Below are 26,235 nucleotides of genomic sequence, written 5' to 3'. Positions count from 1 at the left end.
TGGCTTCAGATCTGAGATTTTGTCCACTCCTGGGACTTTCTGCTTCTCTCGTTGAGAAATTTGTCTTCCCTTATCCTATACTAATGTACTGGTCTTCGCACTTCTGCTCCAATCCTCGTAGCTTTCCATTTGGCTGACTGGGCTAGCAGTGTCAGACCCTTAGAATCTTGGGTTCTAAGGGTTTCAGACCTTCTGGAGTGTCTAAATCCCTTTGCTCAGGGTAAGTCTAACCCTGATACCTGCTTGATGGGGTTCTGGGACGGTTGGACATGTTTATGAGTGGGATTGGGTGGTTATAGATAGGAGCTGCCTCGTATGGGTCAATAGGCCTTCTGCAGTTACCTTGTTCTTATGATGTTCTTCTCCCCAAGCCCGGCCCAAGGCCAGGCTTGACTCGTGAGAGTCAACCTGGTTCACCAGGTTGTTGCTTGGAGCGGCCCGCAGGCCCACGTACCTACCACAGCCCGGTTGGTCCAGCACTTTTTTTTTCTAAATACAAATCTAGTTTTCTCTTGAAGATGTCCACGGTTGTTCCTGACCTGACTCTTCTTGTTAGTTTTACATCACGTGCCAACGTTGATATTAAGGAGTCAATTTCCTGTTAGGTCATTCACATATTAGAAACAGGATGGGACCGACCCTTGTGGCACTCCACTTGTAACCTCTCTCCACTTTCCTCGCACTGTAACCCTTTGCTTCCTTCCTGAGAGAGAATCTCTGACCCACTTTAGGACTCTTTCAGACACCCCAGCCTGCGTCTCTAGTTTGAGTAGGAGTCTTTCATGCGGGACTGTATCATTGCTTTCTGGAAGTCAAGAAATATGCAGTGTGCCCATCCCTCTCTCTCTATTGTTTGATTTCTGTCATCTTGTAGAACTCCAGCAAGTTTGTGAAGCAAGGTTTTCTTTTACTAAAACCATGCTGGTGCCTTGAGACAAAATTGATCTGTTCTAAATGTTCTACTAACATCCCCCAATAGGGGAGCCGGTCGGCCGAGCGGACAGCACGCTACACGATCGATCTCGGGCGCCGGCGAGAAACAATGGGCAGAGTTTCTTTCACCCTATGCCCCTGTTACCTAGTAGTAAAATAGGTACCTGGGTGTTAGTCAGCTGTCACGGGCTGCTTCCTGGGGGTGGAGGCCTGGTCGAGGACCGGGCCGCGGGGACACTAAAGCCCCGAAATCATCTCAAGATAACCTCAAGAAGATAACCTGCTTCAGATCACTATCAACTTGCAGGGAGAGTACTTGTTAGTGATGCGGGTCATCCTTCCATGTCGGCTCTTCCTATTAATTTCAATTTTCAATTTTGCCCCGAGGGGCGAGTTTATTGTGCAGCGCCACTCATCCTGTGGGTGGACATATCACCATAGCAGCATGTACAACACCCCCCGATAGGAAGAAAACCCGCTGGGTTGTTCATCCTGTCACTTGTAATCAGACACGGCTGGGACTTGCTTAACTGTCTCAAGTGAATGGCTCCTCAAACAAAAAGATTAACATTCGTCAACCCTTAAAATCTTACGTTATCTTGCGGATACAAAGTGGGGGAATCTTTCAAGAACAGTATCAATATTTGACAAATAATATTTTCCTAACTCAAACAATGTGGAGTTTATTATTCAACACATTTCTAATGACTCTTCGGTGTCCACACTCTCAGGTAGTGGTCAAGGCGGTGTCCGTCACTCTAACCACAGATTCTGCAATCGCTCTGCTCAACTGTTGTTTCCATTCCGAATCTTCTTGGATATTTGTATCCAAGATGGATTCTCGCTATTACTGATTCTCTCCCGCGGCCACCTCCTCTTCGTCCATATTGATTAGGATTGCCAGCTGCAACCACATTGTACCAGCGTACAGATTCACTGGTTTGTTCTATCCTCCTCTCCTCAGTTACCTTGTTACGGAGATGTTCCCTGATAATACCTCTAATTTGTAGAAGAGTCTTGGGTATGAAGTATTCAATATGGTCACCTTCAGCAGCCAGCACATCTGCTCGTTCATGCCCACATATCCCAACATGGGAGGAGGCTCCCCAACATGGGAGGGGATCCACATAAATTTGACGACTCTTCCCTGATTGGTTAGTACTCTCATTGTTCTCTTGATTTCAGCGACTATCGCAAGATTTTCTGCCCGATTTTTATTAAGGCTTTGTAGTGCTGCTGCTTGTGAATCAGTGCACCGTTAGTGTTGGGTTTAAGGAATCTTAACGCCATAACAGTGGCAGTTTGCTTGCGTTGAAGAGACATAGTTCTCAGTACCTCCTATCAATGTGAAGCAGACTTCACCAAGCGTTGGATTGTTCACCCATCAATAGGGAACGTGTGCTGGGTTTAGACCGTCGTGAGACAGGTTAGTTTTACTCTGTTAAACTGTGCAGTTGCGACAATAATCCTGCTCAGTACGAGAGGAACGACAGGTCTGGACAAATGGTTCCGTTCTTGGTCGATCGGCCAGTGGAGCGAGGCTACGTCCGTGGGATTATGCCGGAAAGCCGCTAAGGCAGAATCCCGGCTTGAGAAGCAACAACATCGTGTACGGCTGGCATTGGGATGGTCATAAGACTGGAGTCTAAAGGAGCCGGGCCGGAACGGCACGGGTCTTTCGAGAGAGAGGGAGAGGGGGGAGGGGGAAGGGAGGGAGAAAGAGGAGGGGGAGGTGAAGGACGGTGCATGGAATGGACCCGTGTAAGGGTAACCCGGGGGAGTGGCGCCAAACTGTGCAGGCGCCTCCATCGAAAATAAGGCAATCTCTAATGCTAATGTGCTGTACCGAATCGTTCGTAGACGACTTACGTATTCACCTATTTGTGCTTGCGGGGGTTGAGCTCTGCTCTTTCGGCACTTCTAGGTACCTATTTACTGCTAGGTGACAGGAGCATCAGGATTAAGGAAACTCTGCCCATCTGTCTCCGCCGGGTACGGGCATCGAACCCCGGTCTCTAGGTCCACAAGTCTAGAGCGCAGTCCAATCGGCCCACCCAGCCCCGTACCAGTCAGGAGTGTTGTTGGTGGCAGAGCATTTCCTACTGGGGGGGGGGGTGTTGTACATGCTGCTATGGCGGTATGTCCACTCACAGGATGAGTGGCGCTGCCCAATACGGTCACTATGGCGGTATGTCCACTCACAGGATGAGTGGCGCTGCCCAATACGGTCACTATGGCGGTATGTCCACTCACAGGATGAGTGGCGCTGCCCAATAAACTCGTCCCTCGGGGCTGCTGCTGCTGTTGTTTTAAGATTCAGCTACTGGGAACAAAAAGTTCCAAATAGTACGGGCTATGGTGAGCCCGTAGTGGACTTGCCTGGCACAGGAGCAGGGCTGTAAAACATATATTCCCCTCGGGGCTTGTTGTTTCAGATTTAGCTACTCAGAACGAAGTGTCCATGTAGCACGGGCTATGGTGAGCCCGTAATATTGCCTAGGAGGCCCCCAGGGCAAAATATAATTAATTAATATTACCAACGAGTGCGGTGGAGAGGTCACGTGGCTCGTCTATCCCAGAGGTGGTTGTTGTTATTATAGATTCAGCTACTCGGAACAAGTTCCAAGTAGCACGGGCTATGGTGAGCCCGTAACTTACCTGGCACAGGAGCGGGGCAAGTAGCACGGGCTATGGTGAGCCCGTAACTTACCTGGCACAGGAGCGGGGGCAAGTAGCCAAATATCCCAGAGGTCACAGCAGTTGTTTTTGTATGGCTTTTGAGGTGTCAGTAATCATTACTGAATTAAATTACCATTCGAGAATCTTGATTAATTTACAAAAATATTATGTTTATAGTTAAAGCGATAAAATTTGTGTAATTAAATACAATTAGAAACGATATTAATAACTTTAATCCCGCAAGTATTATAACGATTAATCTAGTTACAGCAATTTAAATTTGCTTCGTCGCTTCATTTTTTTCGGACTATAAAGTGAAAAAATACAAAATTCTATCGAATTCCTTATTACGTCAATGTTTGTACTATGGTGCACATAAAATAAGTATTGTCTAAACAGGAGGACGGGTTGTGTTTATTGGAGTGCTAAATATAGCCTCATACTGGCCTTTTAGGGTTTCATTAACTTCTTTGTTGTCCTCTGTGTACGAACCTTCACTTGTAAATATAGATCCAATACTGGTGGAGGCTTTTGAATTTGATTTCGCACATGTGAAAAAATATTTTGGATTTGTTATCTCTTGTATTCCAATTCTGTTCTTGTATTCTCTTCTGTTCCAATTTCATTTCCTCAGACGGGTATAATCGCTTTTATTCCTTCGATCTCCCTGTTGAGATTTCTTTTTCTTTGTTGTGAAAGTTATCTGGTTTAAGCATTTTTAAATTTAAATTTTGCCCCGAGGGGCGAGTTTATTGGGCAGCGCCACTCATCTTGTGAGTGGACACACCGCCATAGCAGCATGTACAACACTCCCCAAATGGAAGAAAACCCGCTGGGTTGTTCATCCTGTCACTTGTACCCAGACACAGCTGGGACTTGCTTAACTGTCTCAAGTGAACAGCTCCTCAAACAAGAAGATTAACATCTATCAGCCCTTAAAAGCTTACGTTATCTTGCGGGTGCAAAATGGGGGAATGTTTTAAGAACAGTATCAATATTTGACAAATAGCGTTTTCCTAACTCAAACAATGTGGGGTTTAAGCATTTCAGTTATTTTTCCTTCACTAGTACAGTCGTCTGCGCCTTCCAGTGACGTTCTTCAATACGTGCAAGTGTAACCTAACGAATCACAACGTTCGTGAACGCTACAGTTTGGTAACAACGTGTCCTCTCGAACTGTACATTGCATTTTGGTGTATAAAAACCCCAACGTTAAAATATGGAGTTCTATAAATTATCGCGGCTCGCAAAATCGATGGACTGTTCCGTTTCCTATTGGTGAGTTCTCAAGTTAGGTTAGGTTCGGGCAATTTAAAATATTACTTTTTAAATCAAGTATCGAATATTATTTGACTGAAGAACATATTAGCAAAATTGCTGCTTAAATTATTTTAAAGTTTGTCAAGTAAGAGGTAAAGTATTGAACCATTTCACGGTCAAGAAGCCTAAGAGAAGCCTAACTCCCTGGGTATGTAAATGCTGTAGTTATCAGCGCTCGGTGATAGCTGAGGAGCCCTTGAGCTTGTAGTGAGATACCACAGCAAGAGTGGCGGTGATGGCCAGTATCTAAGGAAGATAGTGACCAAGTACGAGTGTGTTGGAGGGCTTCCCAGGAGGGAGGCAGTGTTGCCGCCGTCAGTGTTGAGGCGCCCACCCTCACTCCTCCCTCACTCTCGCCGCCTCGTTATTATTTAAACAATATAAAGCTAAGGTAGTACTTAATGCGGATAAAATTGTGAATATTAACTGGCAAAGGGAAATACCCAGAATATTGACCGAAGGTAACGGACACAATTGTTGAGAAGCCCAGGCTGCAACTGTACTTAATAACGCCTCTTGTGTACGCTAGTGTTGCTGGAGTTAGCGCGGCTACTGGGGCGCCAGACTTAGAACAGATTCGCGCTGAAGGATTTAACGTGTGTTTAATCAGATTGCAAAGCGTGGGAAGTCTGACGTCATCACTACCGCCCCGCGCCTGGAATTGGTAGTTTGCGTGTCTGCTGCCTTCCTTACATGAGGCAAAACACACGCCCTTCTCAGTTCTAGCAAAAGGAGAAAAGTATTAAGAATGTATAAGATAAAATTTGTATCGGTAGTTGTTTGGAGGATATAGTGAACACATGCATTATCGTCATCAGTTTCGTATTGATGGGGTCGGAGGGCCTCAGCCCGGGACACAAAGGTCAGTAACATAAAGTAGGTTATAGATATTACAAATATTGTTCGTTCAATGTATCATTCAGAATGGCACATCAGAGATAAACAAGCACTAACAGCCTGCAGCAGCACCCCATCGCTTCTTAACGACACAGGGGGTAGTCCAGGCACGGGGGAGTATACACAGAGAGGTGTACCCCTATTTATCTGTATACATACACTATGGTTACTCTAGTCATGGACTGTGTTCAGGACAAGTGTGTCCATAAAACATAAGAATTATGGAAATTGCAGGAGGTATGAGACCGCGCCAATTTTATATCTACACAAACTCATTCTTTTATATATGTATACCCCTACGCTTGTTGCTCGTGTCAGTCGGCTAATGCAGTGGCCTTAATAAATCTCACAAAATTGATAGGCTTTCAAAAAATATCTAATACTGGCCAACTGGATTTATATTTAAGTAGTGATCGGGTCGGGAACCCGAGTCGACGCCTCAGACGGGTCACGAACCATACAACAAAAGGTTGGACCAAGGCGGCAGAGTCCCTAGAATATATTTTCCTTTCACCCGATTTCTTGAGGGGAAGGATGCTCTCAATGGGTGCCGACCTCCTGTTACTAGGACAAAGGGGGTGTTTTTGACCCTCACCGACCACCTTGTCAAGTTGGGCGAAGCGTCCTTGCCCCCAACCTTGAGTAGACAGGCATTCTCTTGTAGACTATGTGGCGTACCTGGCGGTGCTCAGCCCTCTCCCCCCACACACGCCCTCCCCATCTCTGCCTGTCTCTGTAACCATTTTCACTGCCCACCATCTACATCACTGTAGTAAAAATATTATGCCCAGAACGCCAGTGTGTGATCAGAAGATTGGTCTTGCATGGCAATGTGTGAAAACATTAATAGTCAGAATAAATGATACAAAATCTACGGACGTTTGGTTGCACATTTCATATCTACCGACTTCGTGAAGGAAACAGAAGTTCAGTAGAAGTTCGGTTTCAACTCTCTTACCATGTCGTAGCTCAGTCGATTAAGGCAGCGTCTGAGATGCTCCCAGACGTAGGTTCAAATCCTCGTCACGGCCCTTGTAGATTTGTTCATTTGATGCATCACGCTATTGTCATTTCTGTGTGTAATGAAACGGAAGATTTCCCTTTTAAAGGGAGGGGGAGAAGGAAGAGGCAAAGGCCGAGACCACCGTATGAGACTCAAACCAAAACCAACAATCATCACACAAAGTTGACCGAGGCCTAGCCCCAAGGGTCTGGCTTTCATCCTTGTACAGACAGACAGACTCCCACTTTGATAGACGGGTACATGGTAGTGGCACAGGCTCTGGTTATCAGTTTCTCCCTCTCCCCATTCTCCTTCCCAGTCTCTCTCCCATTCTTTCATCCTCTCGCCCATTCGTCTCCACTTCCCATCTGTTCTCTCTCCTACCCTTCCTCCCATTTTCTCGTTCCCAATCTCTCACATAAAGAGTGGGGGGGGGGTCATGCTCGGGTATCGTTGAACAAAAACTATTAACGTAGAAATGACAATGATTCAACATCAGTAACAGCTTATAAATCTGTTGAAAAACACTATCCACAATCAAACCTCCACATTTCAAACTTGCAGCAAGGCGAGGGTGTACACCATGGCAAATTATGATACATTACAAGAGGAAGCTGCAGCTACCTCTACGTGTCTCTACCAACACGGAGAGTTGATACGCAGCAGCAGCAGGAGAAAAGACCCTCTTTCCCTCCTGCTGGGCGACCGCTCACAGGGGCGCTAAGGTCAGCAAAACGTGCTACATGGCCAACAGCCTCATGTGAGCCTCATGCCACTGTAAACCTCTGGAGAGATGGAGGCGTTCCCTCTTGAACACGTGCTGGTATTTGTAAACAAGAATGGAAGAGGACCTCTGGAAACATTAGGGCTGTGATGTGTGAGTTCCACTTACACGAGGACTTCAAGTTTTCTTGGAAGAGAGTCAGGGAGGAATGTGGATGACAGGTTTGAAAATTTTCTCAAATTTCTTAAATTTCTTTCATTCCAAGCAGCTATTTCAGATGTTAAGATTTTTTAGATTCTGACAATAACAATCATCCAGTTCGTAGATTGTCTTTGATTTTTGGGAATTTAATTCTTTGGGTGTAAGTGAAGACTCAGTCTTGATCAGAAACTTGTGATTTCCTTTTCTTATACGCTAAAGTATCCTCCACATTATCGTGGTTGACTAAATAATTTAATTATGGAAAATCAAAACATGGTAATGGAAAAAATTATTCGTGCGTGACCCCAGGTACCAAGGGGGTGGCTCCCTGCCCTCAGACGGGCGGGTGGCTCCCAGCCCTCAGACGGGCGGGTGGCTCCCAGCCCTCAGACGGGCGGGTGGCTCCCTGCCCTCAGACGGGCGGGTGGCTCCCTGCCCTCAGACGGGCGGGTGGCTCCCTGCCCTCAGACGGGCGGGTGGCTCCCTGCCCTCAGACGGGCGGGTGGCTCCCTGCCCTCAGACGGGCGGGTGGCGACCAGCCCTCAGACGGGCGGGTGGCTCCCTGCCCTCAGACGGGCGGGTGGCTCCCTGCCCTCAGACGGGCGGGTGGCTCCCTGCCCTCAGACGGGCGGGTGGCGACCATGATGAACATATCAGCGTTAGTTTATCTCCGTGTCTGAGCACTTGTAAACATCAGCGTCGATTTGATTCAACATTAAATTGCGATCTGGAATACCATCACCACACACACGGCATGACCTGACAAGTGGGCATCATACCGGCGGGGTGATCCGATAATCTCATGGTTAATTCACCCAGAGGCTTAGTTCGGTTACTAATTCAGCAGACCCCGTGGCATAGTGGTAAGACACTCGCCTGGCGTTTCGCGAACGCATTGGCCTGTGTTCGTATCCTGGCCGGGGAGGATTTACTGGGCGCCAATCCTTAACTGTAGCCTCTGTTTACCCAACAGTAAAATGGGTACTGGTTGTTAAACGATTAGGAACGATTCGGGGAGCATTAGGATTAAGGACTTGCCCAAACCGCTATGCGTGCTAGTGGCCGTACAAGAATGTAAGAATTCTTGTATATATAAACAAAAATATAAAATAAATTCGGCTTAGATGGCCTAATTCAGTTACTAATCCAGTTTAGATGACCTCGTTCTGTATAACTAGTTTCTTGAGTATAATAGAGCCACAGATTGTGGCCAGCACACACATGCTTCTCACACAGCCATACGAGAGTCCTCGCTGGTCTCACCAATCTCATTTACGCCAAGAAGTCCCACTAATCACCACTCTCATTGATGTGTTGGCTTGTACACAGTTCCCGTTCCTAGACTGGACACCCTTGCTCGAGACCTACAGTAGCATGTAAACAACGAGCGCTCTCCTGGGCCCTATTGACTTAGGGACACTACCTCGACTAGTTCATGGTTGCTCGTGTTTACTCTTCATCATCATCCGTCTTTCCCCTTCTCCTTTGTCCTCTTCCCCTGCTTCTCTCCTTTGTCTTCTCCCCTTTGTTTAGTTTCATTTCTTCTGATGCTTTCTCTCTCTTCTGAACTACAGTCAGTTTTATTTCCATTTACTTTTGTACATTCAAAATTTATAACTATTGAATCTAGCATTAGATTAGGTACTTAGATTATTAGATAGATTAGACATTAGATTAGATATTACATTGGTGCGTGTACTTGTTCATTCCCGATGACGACTCTTAAGTCTGTTTTGCCCTGGCTAGTGGCCGCGCAAATATTATGATTAATCGGCATCAAATTAGTGAAGGTCGACTACTTTTAGCAAAATTAAAACTTGTTTAGCTGCCTCAAGATGCAGTGCTTTTTTTTGGGGGGGGGGGCACCGTGACGTCGGGTTTGAAAATTTGGTGGAAACTGTGAGGCAGCTGACGACTCCTTAAAGGTGGATGTGTTGGTATGTTGAGCCTCTCCTGAGGCTTTCCTTCAACTCTTACCCAACACACACACACACACACACGCGCGCGCGCGTACGTATGTACGTACGTTTTGTGTGTGTGTGTGTGTGTGTGTGTTTCAAATGTTGATATGATAGAGCCCGGGAAGCGCAGAAATCTGTACACCAGTTGATTGACCGTTGAGAGGCGGGACCAAAGAGCCAAAACTCAACCCCCCGCAAGCACAACTAGGCGAGTACACCCGCCCCCATGCAGTGTGTGCGAACATGCGACAGCACTTACACTCAAAATGTCACAAAAACAATGTGTAATGGGGTCACCATTAGTCCTCGGAAGTTACATTCCAGCCGCGGGGACAAATCCCCCCCCTCCCCCCCCCCCCCCCCCTCTCCCCGCTGCCTGTAATGTCCTCCCGGCCCGTGTCCCGGGGACCAGTGTCCCAGAGTCGGGTCCCAGGCGATATATCTCTGGGATTTAACAACCTGAAGTAAAGTGATATAAGGAGTATTGCGAAATATTTCTGACTTGCAACAATTTTGTTTATTTATCTCAGTATTTTTCTTTTTCCCAGATGAATAATGATGAGTGTTTGAAGGTTGTGTTGGTGCCCTTGACTCCCGTGTCTAGTGTAGTGGGGAGTTTCTCACCGGTACTCCATTGACCCCACTGGCACTGACCTTGGCATCCCCCACTGATGCACCACTGCCCTCCACCACTGGCACTGACCTTGGCATCCCCCACTGATGCACCACTGCCCTCCACCACTGGCACTGACCTTGGCATCCCCCACTGATGCACCACTGCCCTCCACCACTGGCACTGACCTTGGCATCCCCCACTGATGCACCACTGCCCTCCACCACTGGAAAACACCCAACTTCTCCCAACGGTGTTCTGCCTCCACCACTGGCATCACTATTTTCCCTAACACTCTGCGGAGAATTTCACTGATGATCTAATAATTTCTCTCCCGTTATCAAATTACGTCTTCAAACATAATCTATCAATTTAAAAGAAGCAAATACAAACTGCGAAATAGATTGCATAGACTTTCTATTTTTCTGTGACGCTAACTCAAGGAGACCACTTGGACTTGAGCATGATCTTGTGTGGCCTAGCAGAGAGGAGTCGCTAGAAGCATGTTGAGAGCGATGTTGTAAGGCCGAGGGGTGGCAGAGCGGGCGGCGGTGGCCCAGGTGATGCTGGATAGCGTCCGGACACAGTGACGACGGGACGATGATGTTCAACAGAGGCGCATCCTATGCATATAGGGGCTACCAGACTATAGAGGGCGGGTCTGCTAGCAATGGACGTATCTACTCCTCGTCTTACGTCCTCTCTTGCATTTGGAGACCCGATATACTCCTGTTGATCTATGTTCCGCTTTTTTGGTCCTACCTGTTCCTGGGCGCCGCTCTCTTCTCCCGGATCGAGGGACCCATCGAGCAGGCTTATATCCACAAGCTCAGGAACATGCGCGCTTCCTTTCTTCAGGAACATCCTTGTGTGACAGGTAAACTGGTCTCTAATTCTTAATTCCCCATCACCCAACCACTTGGGCTGTACGGTAGAGCGACGCTCTCTCTTCATGCAGGTTGGCGTTCAATCCCCGATAGTCCAAGTGGTTGTGCACCATTCCCCCTCCCCCCTAACCCCGATTAACGCAAGTAATATTTGATTACTCTAGGACTGATACAAGTATGTTGTATGTAATAACCGAGGATTGTAATTGCTGTGATGGTAATGTATTCTCGCCCCCCACAGACTCTGACCTTGAGGAGCTGATTGTGGAGATTATCAGCGCTAACAATCGCGGGGTGTCGGCGGCCAAGAATGTTACCAGTGAGCCCAACTGGTCGTTTGGCCAGAGTTTCTTCTTCTCCAGCACCATTGTCACCACCATAGGTAACACTCACCACTGTCATCACCATAGGTAACACCCCACTCACCACCATAGGGTGGCAATGTGACGATTACGCAAATCGTCAGCCTCACTCTCGCCCCGGCGTATCTAAGTCCAGTGGCGGGCAGGACAAGTAGAGACAGCTGGGTGATAGATTAGGATGCAGTGGATGGCCAACAGTGTTCTTCGTGTCTCACTGCGCCCTAGCTGCGCTCCACGAGCGGTAATGTTGATAGATGCGTCACTCACAGTGGCGCATCAATGTTCATGATTTGGCAGAGGTTGGAAGTCATCGATGTGCGTGGAAATGGACTCAGGATGGCAAAGATGAAGAGTTGTGTTGATGGTGGTAGCAAATGTTGCTGTTCTATGGAAAGTGTGTGGTTTAGTTAAGAGACTAAGTTTGCGAGTCGAAGTATGTTCGGGAGTTAGTCGTAATTCAGATAGGTTAGGGTATTGGGATAGATTAGTTAAAGATGGGTTGTTATGTTGTCGTATTTCGGGTCTTTACGTCTCAGATGTGATTACATCGTTCTTTGGCGTGCCAGTGGTACACCGTGTTGAATATCTGGGAGTGGTTGGAGGATGTGTCGTGGAAGAATGTGTTTTTACGTGGTTTTGCAGTCAGAGTGCCTACAGGTCACTGGGAGGGTTGTACAGCTGGGAATTTCTTACTCGTAGTGCCGGCAGTTGTGGCAGGTGGGTTCCTCTGCACAGTCCGCCGGGTCCAGTCTTCGCATACGTAGGTAGAGAAGCCTTAGTTCACCGAGGGCTAACCGTCAGCTACCCTCGCCTGGTTTTGCCCGCCAATTGGAGGTTGTTTACCGGGAAGTGGCCGCTGTTGCCTGTAAACAGCTACTAGGAGCCACATGTGAGAGTTGAGTGCAGGTGGAGGGACCAAGGCAGACAGACCACCCGAAGTTGCAACCTTTGTTTTGCTGTTATTGAACATTAATTATTGAACCTGAATTGTTATTCATATCAGTCGTGCACAAATTTAATGGCGTAACCTATTAATTAAATGTAATAAAACAATGTAAATTTAATAGTTTAACAATTTAATAACTTTAATACAAAAAATTATACGATCTGTTTATTTTTGGAAAATTACTGTCTGTTCTGTTGCAACTTCTGCTGTTCCACTCATCACGTAATATTTGTAATTTTATTTCTCTCTCTAGTTCAGTTCACTGATGTTTCTGATCTCATTTAGTTCTAAGTTACCTCATTGAGCTTCTATATTGTTCACCATTTTCCCCACATTATGCCTGACACGCTCAGCTTATTAGTGGCTTTAGGCATGGTGTTCTTCTTAGCTCAGTAATCCTACACTATTCTTGTATGCTATGTATCTACTTTTGTATAATGGAATTTATTTACACAAATTTACATACATATGATACATGAACAGAGGCAGATACATATACAGTATATATATTGCACAAAGTTACTAATACTCGGAGCGCGTTTCGGGCATAAAATTTAATGCCAAAAGCATTTAGTATTCCCAAGTTCCCAGTACCCATCCAAGTACTAACCAAACCCGCCGTTGCTTAACTTCACTGATCGTGCAGCCTAAGGCAAATGTTGCGGAACAAAGAGCCTTAAGAGCAAGATGGTATTGTTTCACCAGGATACGGGCATGTTCACCCGCTCTCAGAAGGCGGGAAGATCTTCTGCATCATCTATGCCATCATTGGCATTCCCATGACGTTCATCTTGCTGACGGCGCTGGTGGAGCGGCTACTGCTGCCCGCTACCTGGCTCCTCTACTGGCTCAACTCCAAGCTCGGTCATCTCTACCAGGTACACCACCCTTATTTTGTATACTATTTCTTTTTTTCCCATATTTCACTGTTTAAAAGTGATTTAAGATAACGTACATCCTTCTCATCCTGTATTATTTTTTTTATGAATAATTCATTTATTGGTTGCATAGTAATATAGACCATATTTATATTGTATTGGGCCACATAAACAGGAGACGTGGATTACATACAGCAAACTAGAGGTAAATTCTAAATTCCTTAAGGGACAGAACACAACACTAAATAATTTCAACACGTGATCCTTAGGCCACACCAGAGAGGCAAACACTTGGGGCTCAAACACTGACCTAGTGAACACAGAACAAATACACTTAGAACAACTAATGGCTTGGTAACAAATATATATGTACTTGTTATTTAGAGAATAAGGAGAGAGGAGAAGGAAGGAGGTAAGAAAGGCGAGCCACAGCACTATGTCCGCCCTGTAGTTCAGTTGAGTAGAGAAGAGCTTCTTCCTCGCAATGTAGCCGCTGCCTGAATCATAAAATTGATCGTACAGTAACATTACTTACTCTTCAATACAAATATTTACTTGCCACTAATCAGTTCTAAGCATAACTAACATCTTAGCTTAACATTACACTAACATTCAATTACCACAGAGTATACCAGCGCTGCGAGTATCAAGGTTTTCCACCATCTGCCAGGGAAATGGGACCGACATTTACCAAGCTGAGGTCTCGAGCCCTTTTGAATACAAGGCTGCCAGATAATTTTCCTTCTTCATAACCCAACCTATCTATTAATGCTCTATAATTTAACTAATCAAAATCCCACACATAATCCAAAACATTCAAGGCCTATCACTAAACATACTTAAGTGAATGGTCCTTAATTCATGTGATGCAAAAGATTCCTATAGCTGATTTGTGTATTTGTACTCATTGAATTTGTGCGTCCCTTGACGGACTTGAAGTAGAGGGGGTAGAAATAGCCTAAGCTACTCTATCCCTTTGAGATGTATTTCTTTCTTGTCTCAATAAACATACTTGAACTTGATTCCTATAGTGCCAATCCTGGGAGCAGGTCGTAATAGCCATGAGCAACACGGTCGACATCTCGGCTGCTATAGTATAGTAAAGAACGCCTAATAGGGTAATATTAACATCACTGGTATTAGTGAGTGGATTGATCGAATGTTCAACAATATTTAAGTATTCTTCACGCTTTATTATTTAATGTGGAACTGTTGATTTATTCATTGTTATGCAATACTGAAATACAGTATGAATAATGATCCTAATGTATACTACTGCAGCCTTTCAACATTCGCGTGTTTCACCTGGCTATTGTTGGAGTCATCGCCTTCGTGCTCTTCATGGTCTTTCCGTCACTTATTTTTGCCAAATTGGAACCTGGCTGGGACTTCCTGGACTCTCTCTACTACTGCTTCATCTCACTAACTACGATCGGCCTCGGCGACTACATCCCGGGGGACGCTCAGGACCAGCCTATGAGGCCGCTATACAAAGTCTGCATCACAGGTGAGATCTATTTGCCAATTACTTTCGTAGTTAAATTTAGAAATATTGCTCTGTAAACACACTAGCCCTTGTCACCATTGTGATAAGTCATGGTGAACATCATCGATGTAAATGCTCAAGATACTTTGAGCTGAGTAGTAAACTGGAGAGACAGAGAGAAACAGAGACAGAGACAGACAGACACAGAAGTGTTAGCTGCTACTGTCAGCATATACACAGGAGTGCTGCCACCCCCGAATATTTGACTTGTTTATAAACCTAAGTATTCCGGATCAGAGGACAGAGGGAGATGCAAGGAAAGTTAGATGTTAATAACCTAACCTGACCCAGCCGGTGACCTAGCTCTTGGTCAGCGACTGACTGAGGTGTGAATTTTCATTATGTACGGCCGACTGATGGGCATCATATTCAGCGTTCTATTGTGTTCTACACTTTTGCTACAGCTCGAATTACTATATCACCAGATGGTGCAGAAGTATCATATGAACCTCCTCTTGTTTTTTATTCACTTCTTTGAGGCTTGCATTAACATTATTGTACAGTTATTGTGCCTTTTACATTCAATGCTACAAAGTTTTATCATTATTTTCCCTGTTCATCCTGCGGAATTAACTTGAATTCAAATTCAAAACTTGATTAAAAATAAGTTAGTTTTACAGCATAAAAGAATGTTACACACACTCATTTAAGTATACATATAATCTGCATTTAGAAACTACATTTCTCAGCAACAAAAACCCATACTGATTTGTGCTTGCAAGTAAGGCGTTTACTGTGCCACAGGCTACCTACTCTTGGGTCTGACCTTCGTCATGCTGCTGCTCCACCTCTATAACGACATCCCTCAGCTAAACCTGGGGCTCTTCCTCCTGCGGAGCGCTGAGGCTGCCCCGGGCGACCCTGAGAGGATGAGACTCAGTGGCACGGCTGGCGTCACTCCCAAGTACACACAGGTACCAACCACCCCGTCTTGTGCAAGCTCTTACTAGCAAACTCTTTATTTTATGTGGTGGGAGTGGTAGGAGGAGGGGTGAGGCAGGTTGAAATGTAGGAGGAAGGGAGGGTGAGGCAGGTTGAAAGGGAGGGGGGAGACAGGTTGAGATGGAGGAGGGGGGTGAGGCAGGTTGAGAGGGAGGTGGTGGGAAAGCAGTTAGGGTGGGTGGGAGGAAAGGGGCGGGAAGGCGAGAGGTAGGAGGGTTACTTATTAAACAGTGTTTACGGAGGAGTGAGGTCTAGCTATTTATTTCCCACGAGTAATCCGCGATTTCCCGCGATTTATTTCCCCCGAGTAATCAGTTCATTGCATTAACCATTGTGCCACACAAAGCTGCACCCTGCAAAGTTAAGGGTTTAATTTATGGTTTAATTATTCTATAGGACAAAATACAATATCATCCAAATAAACCCCTAATAATGTGTGTAAAATTTACAGCAGCACAACGATCAGACAGTCCGCCAGAATGTGAAGGTGGTATCAAGGCCAGTAGACTCCCCCAGTCCTGAGGAAGACACCACTCCCGTCCATGCACAGATGCCTCCAATTATTCCAGGAAACCAGTGAAATGCATGCATTTTCTTGCTAATTTATGATATAAGCAGTTTAGCTCTTTCTTGCTAATATATTGTATTAAATAATACAGTATTGGCTCCCAGTATGCCAAAAAAAACACTAACAATGCCTGAATTATTCTGTTTCAGGCTTAGAATATAAGCAATTATAGCTATTGATGTTGCACTTCAATAATGTTATAGCCCATATTTTCATTATTATGTAATTGAAAGAAATTATGCTAATATTGCAGCTAAAGGAGTAAATTTTACAAGATAATTAGAAAGGTTAATTATCCTTTCAAAGTCATGTTAATAAACATTATTGCAATAAGGGTATATAAAAAATAAAGGGTAAGCCATTCATGAATTATACTATTGTTATGCACAAACTAGAACATTCTTTCACGTTTACAAAAAATGTAAACGTCTACAAGTGATCGATAGTTTATTTTTTGTCATTATTTTATCAATATAAAATCATATTCGAGCCTTGCTTTCTTTTGCTTCTCTCCCCATAAATTTAAGAAAGGATTACATTCTTGATTTCTTGTATTATATTTAAATGTGGCAAAGGGAATTTCTATTGTCTACACAACTTTGTGAACAGTGTAGCGTGCATTCTACAAATTAGTTAATTATAGGAACAAAGTTCTAAGACCGTGCGATTTTACCAAATAGTAATACAGTACTATCCTTCAAGAGAGAGTTACTTTTTCATTCAGGCATTATACCAAAAATTAAAACCCATCATTTTATCTAAAAGATTGCACCGAATTTTTGCTGATTATCTTCATCTTTAAGTGAAATTGTTAGATGTCATTTTTAATTTAATATTGTTGATCTTTGTGTACAATAATGGATATCTAAGATGCATCTCTAAGTCTTAATAAATTGAAACTGAAAACTAACTGCTGACACAAAGAAATACAATTTAACGTGTGTACATTTTTTTCAGTTGAAAATGCTGTCTAACTTCATGTATCAGTGGAGTTCCAGCTTAGACTTGAAAGGTACACAGGCATAATTCTTATTGCTATTAATACCATAGTTTGCTGTTGAATTGGCAAATCTGAATTGTTTGGAAAAATACCTGAACAATATCAAGTTGTAAACTGAGAAATAAAATAGAGTAGATTAATGTATTTGTACATGTTTGTCTTGTCTTTAAACACTACACATGTTTGTTATTGAAGATGTTATCAGTTGTGAAAGTTTACTCTGTACATGTGGCAGTTGTAACGGTGTGAGAAGTTCTGTTGAAAAGTAAATTACTATCCTTCTGTATTTTTTTACAAATGTCTATCATATTGTCCTGTTTTTGTGTTGTCATTTAAGGGTTGGAAAAGTTTCAGGTATTAGCTGTATATATTTGGAAATGTTGATGTGATGTTTCTCATGAATGATGCAACAAAATGGTTTTCTTTATTCAGAATTCAATTAAAACCTCAATATGCACTTGTCCATATTTATGTAGGTACTCTAGCAGTAATATGACATGTCTAGAACAGAAAGTGAACGACCATTATACTGTATTATATAAATAATTTAACGTGTAAGGTAATATACGCAAGATTCTTCATTTACAGTACTGTACTTCTTAAATGCAATTATTATCGTTTACATTTAACACACTAATTTTGTTTTTAAGAGGTGCCTTCATGGTACTCTAGTTTAAGAAGAATATTTTTACTACTTTTAAAGCCTTTTTGTTAAATTATGATAGTTAATTTTTATAAGTTGTATAAAAGTCATATATGTATAAGCTGTATAAAAGCATTTGTGTTCATTACATACTGTACAAATAAATGAATCCATTAGGAAAGCTGTCATCATATACAGTACTGAAGACAAAATGTGGTATCCCCTTCCAAAACTCTTGTGAAATATTCAGGTCATTTGATTTTATACATTTTTTATAATTCAGTATTATATTTGCATTATATAATTCATCTATGCAGCAAAGATTAAACTAAATCATTTATCCAGTTAGTAAGAAATTGGTTGTGCGCTGCCATACGGTGGTTCTATTGAACATGCAGATTATGCAAGAACAAAGGTTTAGTTTTTTTTTTTTAGATGTTATTGTTCACTTTGCCTTAAAACCAGCCACTAATATATACTGCCACTAGTGTTTTTAAATTAATGAAATTATAATGTTTAATTTGAACTTGGAAAAAGCAAAGTTCACAGTAATATGCAGTACTAGTACTCGTATAGCACCTCAGCTATATTTTTGCCTCTTACTAGCATAAAACCCCCCGAGTTCTATCAATGCCCTTTACCAGCAAAAAATACCCGAGTTCTATCAATGATCTTTACTAGCATGAAACTGCGATGGTGTTGCCACACCTTTATTCTTCTAGAATATGAGGCATTTACTAACATGCATTGCTAAGCACCATTATAAAAAAAAATCTCAATGTTTTGCTACCTTAATTTAAAAATGCCATATCTCGGTCACTTAAATATGCTTTCTAGATTTTTTTAATTACAGCTTAGTGTGTACTTTCCCATTAGCAGAGTTTAATTATGCCAGGCCCAAAATGCTGTGTATTAGTGGCTTTAGGCACTGTACTTATGACACTTTGGAATCCTCCACAGTTCATGTATCATCTTATGTATGTACTGTACTCGTGCCTAAATAAAAATGATTGTAATAGTAATGAAAGTCAAAGGCATTTTGAATGAAAATGACTTATGTACTTCATTTTTGTCAGATTGCAATTACACTCACAGTGGCACCCCCACCGTGACTCAATGAAAATAACAAAAACTAACGATATCATTTAAATGTTTATTTTAATGATGGAAGAGGAACAAAATGAACACTTACCTATGGAAGATACTGTAGTTGTCATAATCCAGCAAGTTGGTTGACATCTTTGATCTTCCTGTTGTATGTCAACATCTGCAGCTTTGTTTGAGAAGAAAAAGCTGCAAGAAATACCATGTGCTAGGTTGGTATGGATGACCGAAGACCATACACATCTTTGATCTTGACATGTTTAAGTTTCTAGAGGGCACGGCATGTGAGAGACTGAATTTTGATGGCATAAAAATTTATATTTCCTGCCAAAATAGAGGATTGGAGAATGCACCCGTACTCTCACCTCGATTTTGGCAGCAGTGACGCTTAGCCAGGTATGTTATTAAACATCGTATACATGACCTTAATACTGAAATTTCACTCTGAAAATGAGTTTTAGAATGTTGATTTGAAAGTCTGCTCTTATTCTCTGAAGCCTTTCTCAACTGTATCAGGGAGAAACATTAAATTCTAGAATGTATGAAAAATCAAATTCTACAGTACAGTACTACATTTTTCAATTTCAGAATCACTTTTCAATCTTTTTTCTTCAATTCAATGATAGTGAAATAGTAAAACACTGTTCACAACATTTAGTGAACAAAACTGGAATATGCAGCAGTTGTATGGTGCCCATATATCTCAAGAAGCACATAAGTAAACTGGAAAAGGGTCTAAGGCATGCAATTAAATTGCTTCCAGGACTGAAAAAAAATAGTTACGAGGAGAGGCTATAGGCTGGCATCAAATGTGCTAAAGCTAGAAGACGAGAAAAAACAGGTAATATGATCAATACTTACAAAACAGTAGCAGGAACTAACAGGGAGGAGTTCTTGAAACCTGCACCTCCAAGAACAGGAGGTTGTAGATTCAAGCTATGGAAACAAAGTTGCCAAAAAAAAATTAAAATAGTTTATTTTTGCAAATAGAGCGATAAATGGTTGAATAAGTTAAGGAGAGGTGGTGGTGTGGGACCAAACCCATCAGTAGTTTTAAAGCACTATATGACAGCTCGCTGGGAAGATGGGACACCACGAGCATAGCTCATCCAGTAGCTAAACTTTGTTAATTACACTTACATAATTACAGACTTTGCATAGTATAATAAGGGAGATACAGTACTTATATATACAGTATTACATATATACAGTATAATAATTATAATTTTATCATAGTAAAAATTATTAATCGCTAAGAACTCTTCATTACCCGGCCAGTATTTGAACCCATGACGTCCAGAATCGCCCCTAAAAGTACACAGTACCGTGACCACCACCATTGATCGGTGTAATACTGTGTACATTTAGGGATGATCCTGGATGTCATCCAGGGTGGGGTGTGTCTGGGGTGTGAGTTTTCGGTTGCATATATCCCTGGGGACCATTCAGGTTTGCAATGCTTTAGCAAGAGCTAATATTCTCTTTGGGTTGAGGTGGTACAGGACATGATTGAGATGAAGTGGATGAAACATAATGGATATTAATAGGCTATTACATACAAGAGCATAAGCAGCTCATGTTCTTGCTTCCACTGTGTGTGTCTGTTGGTTCGGGGACTTGAAGTGGGTAATTACATTCTAATTAATTACAATAGCCACACTTTGAGGGTTAAAGATATTCTAATAGTAAAATTTAAAAACGGGAAAAATTGGTGTCTGCCTTTGCCTAGTTGGTTCAGTGTAGGCATTCAAGGACCCCTTGGTCTCATGGACACCCTATTCCATTACACTGGGTTTGTCCGGTAGCCAATTCTTTTCAGTTTGCCTAGTTTACATTCAAGCGTAATCTGTTCTATTGAGATTAGAATGTATTTTAGGCTTTTGATTAAGAAACATTATTATTTTCCCAATTCCTATTTTGATAGGGTGGGGTTCACTTGTTAGAAAGATGAAAACAATGAAACGGAGTTGTTTCTACTCTTATGATGTAGATTCTACTCCTGTTCCTGTATTGTGATGTTTGACCCTTCTTCTTGAGGTTATCTTGAAATGATTTTGAGGCTTAGCATCCCCGCAGCCTGGTCCTCGACCAGGCCTCCTTTTTGTTACACACCCCCAGAAAGCAGCCTGTAGCAGCTGTTTAATTCCCAGGTACCTATTTTACTGTAAGGTAACAGGGGCATCAGGGTGAAAGAAACTCTGCCCATTTGTTTCTGCCTCCACCGAGGAGGAGACTCCACCCTTAATAATAATTTCAACAAACTGCTTCTATTCAGTCCTGTTCATTTCAACTTGGGTGTGTACTGATTATTCTTGTCCTCTCACACCATATCTACTTCCACTCAACCCGCCACATCTACTTCCACTCAACCCAACTATACTATTACAGTACATACTCTTCAATGTTTCTAAAACTTGGTTTTGAATTTAAGAAAAATTATGAGGACATGTACTCTCCTCAAAGTTTTTCACTGTGCTGCGCCAACCGAAAAATCTCGTTCTAAGAGTTGTACTATTTTTTTTTATTTAGGATATATTTTAATGTTTTTTAATGTTTTCATCACTCTTTGTGTTTTGAAATGAAAATTGTTGAGTTTGGAAACATTTTGACATTAACTTTACCTAAACATTTATAAAAACAACAAAAATATGTCCTTAACAATTGCACTATGAAGTTTTTGCCAAAAACAGGTGTGCAGTGCAGGGGTTAAGAAACTAAATCTTCAGGGGAAACTAGATGTACAGCAGTGTTAAGTAAAATATTGGCAGCATGTGGTAGACCTTGCCATGTAGGCTACACACTGAGAAAACTTCTAAAGCATATGAAAGCATACACATTCTTTTAATAATTACAGTACAGACAACCACGTGCTTTCTCTTGGGACTGAGACTGAACAGATAACACGTTGTGACGCTGTGTTCGGATAAGTGGTTCATCATCGTGAAATGCTATGGAAAACAATTAATTTTGTAACAGAAATTTGACAGCATTTTGTTTGTATTCACCAATGTGAGAAGTTCTGATCCGCTTGTTAACTTAAATTTTATAATTGGAGGAGCATTGTTATTTAGATAGAAAAGGTGGTGATGGATAATAGTATTTTGTTGACTGAAGTGGAGATTAATGGTGATAAGGTAACCTCAGCAGACTACCTTTCACCATGTACTGGTACTTTAATGTACCTAATGCCATTGCAGAGTTTAAAGCATCTGAGCCATCCATTAGTATATGAACACAGCTCAAGTGATGCAGTGTACAGTCACTGGGCAAAATAATTCCATCTTTATTGCACTTTCTTCAGAAATAACTACCCTATCAATTATTCAAACTTTTTTTTTATCCGAATAAACCTAAATAGGAAAATGGGCATTTTTGGAAAAAAGAAGTTGGTAAAGCACATGGCTGTCTGCACTTGCTAACAATTTAAACAAGTTGCACTAAAAGTTCATGAGCCATCAAACATTATGAATACTGTACTGTATTTCTACTTATACCAAGTGCCTGTAACTTACAATACCAATATAGAAACATTTACTATGCCTTGTGAATTTTGATATGATCAAAAGCTGTTTACCATAGTGGCAAACAATGACATATGATCGCATCCTATTAAGCTGAAATCTGAAGAAAATTATAAAAATATATGTACAGTACCTTGCATGTCAAAATACTGTATATAACTCTTCCATTGTATCTAGGAAAACCAGCTATAATTTCTATAGGTTAACCTAAACACATTTAACTGTTTTTAAGTCCTTTGAATAATATCATGAATTAATACAGTAGTCATAAGGGTAACTCATTCCAACTCAATGGCTTATATATTGATGTCTGTGATAATGTAATCATTTCAATGCTAAAGGATTCTTCACTGTTTGGAAGACATTTTTTATGTTTACGTATAAAGTAACCTGAAATGGAGATGATGTTCGTGTAAACTGATACCTACATCAATGGAAGATTGCATTATGATATGTGCCTGCCATCATATACTCGTATCATAATACACTTTCACCGTTACACTTTCTCTTTAAACCTGATCATTTTATATAAAAGAGATGGAACACAAAACCAATATTATTGCAGGTACTCTGCCTCACATACCTGTTGCTGCTAGCGTACTGTGCTGTTAAGTGGATGTTATAGCAGCTTCCATACTCATATGCAGCAAATACTTCACTATAACATAGGCTTTCTACTTGCCATGGGGGAGGGGGTCTAATTTTGTTCTTAGACAAACAGCAGGCCAACTGTAATTTACAAATATATTAATATTTCTCTTATATATTAATACAAATATGATTTACAATGAAGGTTACAGGTTCTAATGCATCATTTCCAATTTAATTTTAATCTACTGTACTTTTAGCATGAAACAAATTTAACAGTACATCTTGCTGCAAGGCTGCTGTTTTATTGATTTGGTTTGTCTCCGTTTTGATCAAATGTGTTCATATAACCAGATTATCTGTAGATGCCCATAGTCAGGTACATTCTCATTCCGCTGCTTTCAGTCATGGTTCTTATGACGCATAGTGCTATAATGAAGTCCCAAATCAACAGTGCATTTACTCTTTCCTTCTAATCTACACTCATATTTTGCCATACTGTATTACTTACTGGAAAAAGGATTTATCTACATATGCCTATAAGATGACATTCCATAAATCTCCCATAAATAATTCCAGTGTTCAAGCTGTTATGAAAATAATAATTACAGTATTTCCAGTTAAAATTAACTAATTTAATTAAAATTAAATTGGCAGTATTTTTGTACTGTGGGCAAATAAACTAATTAGCAGCATTTTTGTACTGTGGGCAATATATCAACTTAAAATTGCATTTTTGAAAATTATTATAAATAAATATAATGTCATTTTTTTTCCCCCATGTGTATCAGTTTGTGTGAGCGGAGATAGGAGTGGAAAAGCCATCGTATGTAAGAGCTCTCTCTGAATTCAGGTCCATATTTTTTTCTGATAAGTCAAAATATTACATATTTGTAACAAAGTTATTTTTGTAAGTTATTTCAAGTATAGTATTAATATTTGAGCTTGGGATTGTTTTCCCCAAGTATATTATTCAACATGTTATATTTTAGATAATATACAGTACTCATAAGTTGAAAATATATATTCTTGTGAAAACTTTGTGCCAAACATTTTTGCAGGATATAACAAAGCATTCCAGCATTATTTATTATAAAACTATGTGCTAAATATACGAGAAGATGATCTGTTGGATATGTTATTGCTTGGTATCTTTTGTTATCAAGGTGCAATAGTTTCATAGAGTACGCAAGTGCTGCAGCTACTCAAATTTGACTTTTGTTAAGATATTAAGGTCCACTAATGATCATAGTGTTTTATTATAATAAATGCCAAAATGTAATTTTTGGTCATTTCTTTCTCAATGTAAAAATTATCTACATCCTTCCTCCTGTTTGTTAAAGTGGTGTGTATGTGTGTGTGTGTGTGTTCATGTGCATAATTATGTTAATGTGAAAATGCTTTCTCTCATCCTACCTTTGGGTACCGATGGATTAAGAGTGTTGGTTACCAAGGAGAGAATCAGTTGACTTAACTTTTAATGTTAATAGCAGAAATGCATGAAGCACATTAACAAAATACATATACATTAACAAAATATATATACCAGTATGTATAATGATATTGGTAAATGTGTAGAGTCATTTTCTGGAATCATTAAATGAGTACCATGTAAGTGCTATTGTAACGGTATCACTTATAAACTACATTTTAAGTCAAGTTTTTCTCTAATGCCATTTGTGTTGTCTCTGAAGTGTTCTCACATGTTTGCAGAATTTTGTAAAATGCTGTATATTTTACCTTGTACAGTTGTTGTTGCATCTTAAAAAAAATTAAAAATCAAAATTTAGGGAATTGTTTTAGTTATCCTTGTCAACTGTAAACCTTGGCATGAGCAAACGTTTCAGCTTCAGTACACTATTTTGTGAAATTCTCTGGGAAAATTCCCAAAACTCAGCACTGAATGTAATGAAATGCTTTTTTTCTGGAGGAGTTCAAGTGACTCCCCAAATCTCACTGAGATTGCTAAATACTAAGAGGTCACATTAGTTGCAGAAGTTCTGCAACTAATGTGGTCTCCCGGTTGTCTACCGGGAACTCCTGGCTTCGTTACAGAGGTAATAGCCTCCTGAAAGTCAGTGAGGCTTTGCAAACAATTGGAGACTTCACCAAGCAGAAGAAGCCTTAGAACTACCAAACAGCTCCACAAACAATTCACACACTAGCTCGAAATGCGTTAGTACTGATTGCTGCCACCAGGTGATCCGGTCCCTGCCCTTAATCAGCTAACCACCTCAGTTCTGGAGCTAATGAATAACACACTGATGTAAAGGGAGGAAAATCATGTACTGATGAACGTAAAGGGAGGAAAATCAGGTAGCCCTGGTGGGCTCTTCCAGAAAGAGGCGTTTCATTATATTTAATGCTGAGTTTCTGGAGGATAGCCCTCTGGTGTTTCCCTAAAGCCAACCACAGAGAACAAAAATAGGACTTACCCAGGAGGTAGATTGACACCAAACACTAGGAAAAAGAAGAGAAACCAGGCTGAGAGACACGGCCAAAGGTTAACATTCAACCAACTGGGATTAAGGACACTGACTAAATATCGGGCCGCCAGTACCCTGGTAAAACGCTAAAAACCACGAGCCTAAATATGATCTCATACCATGTTAGAGAAGACTGCAGCCAAAGCCAAATATTTGTGAACTTCACAGGCTGGAGAGTAGACTGCAAGCTGCCTAGATTTAATGACATTGCAGATGACCTGAGAAATTCGAGACTTGGAGCAGGGAACCAGAAAACTGGGTCAAGCAACAAAGGCATCCATTGAGGCAGAACTAGAGGCACACAGGTAGTAACACAAGACCGCCACTGGACACAACGAATGACGTACCCCCAGCAGAACCAACAAAGTGTCAATCACCAAGAGACCGCTGTGGAAGCCTGCCAACTCATTCTTTGCCAGAAAAGCAGAAAGCT

General features: G+C 41.6%; 1 protein-coding gene across 4 annotated transcripts in view; it reads left to right on the top strand.

Moving 5' to 3' along the window:
• Nucleotides 1–25,105, top strand: part of LOC123757558 (potassium channel subfamily K member 6) — a 155,905-nt gene extending 130,800 nt beyond the window's left edge. For 2 of the 4 annotated variants that reach the window (XM_045741302.2, XM_069327144.1), the window contains exons 2-6: nucleotides 11,460–11,600; nucleotides 13,232–13,404; nucleotides 14,686–14,911; nucleotides 15,695–15,864; nucleotides 16,344–25,105. In XM_045741302.2, coding sequence (XP_045597258.1) covers nucleotides 11,460–11,600; nucleotides 13,232–13,404; nucleotides 14,686–14,911; nucleotides 15,695–15,864; nucleotides 16,344–16,472 — 839 coding nt within the window. In that variant the 3' untranslated portion in view covers nucleotides 16,473–25,105. Of the gene's footprint in view, nucleotides 1–5,349; nucleotides 5,795–10,641; nucleotides 11,209–11,459; nucleotides 11,601–13,231; nucleotides 13,405–14,685; nucleotides 14,912–15,694; nucleotides 15,865–16,343 lie in introns of those variants that run through there. The other 2 variants (XM_045741303.2, XM_045741301.2) reach the window with 2 other exon arrangements.
• The last annotated feature ends 1,130 nt before the right edge of the window (nucleotides 25,106–26,235 follow it).

Source organism: Procambarus clarkii, chromosome 19 (assembly GCF_040958095.1).
Source record: "Procambarus clarkii isolate CNS0578487 chromosome 19, FALCON_Pclarkii_2.0, whole genome shotgun sequence".
NCBI lineage: Eukaryota > Metazoa > Arthropoda > Malacostraca > Decapoda > Cambaridae > Procambarus > Procambarus clarkii.
Note: the sequence above shows the minus strand (reverse complement) of the source record. Positions and strands in the feature narration are given on the sequence as shown.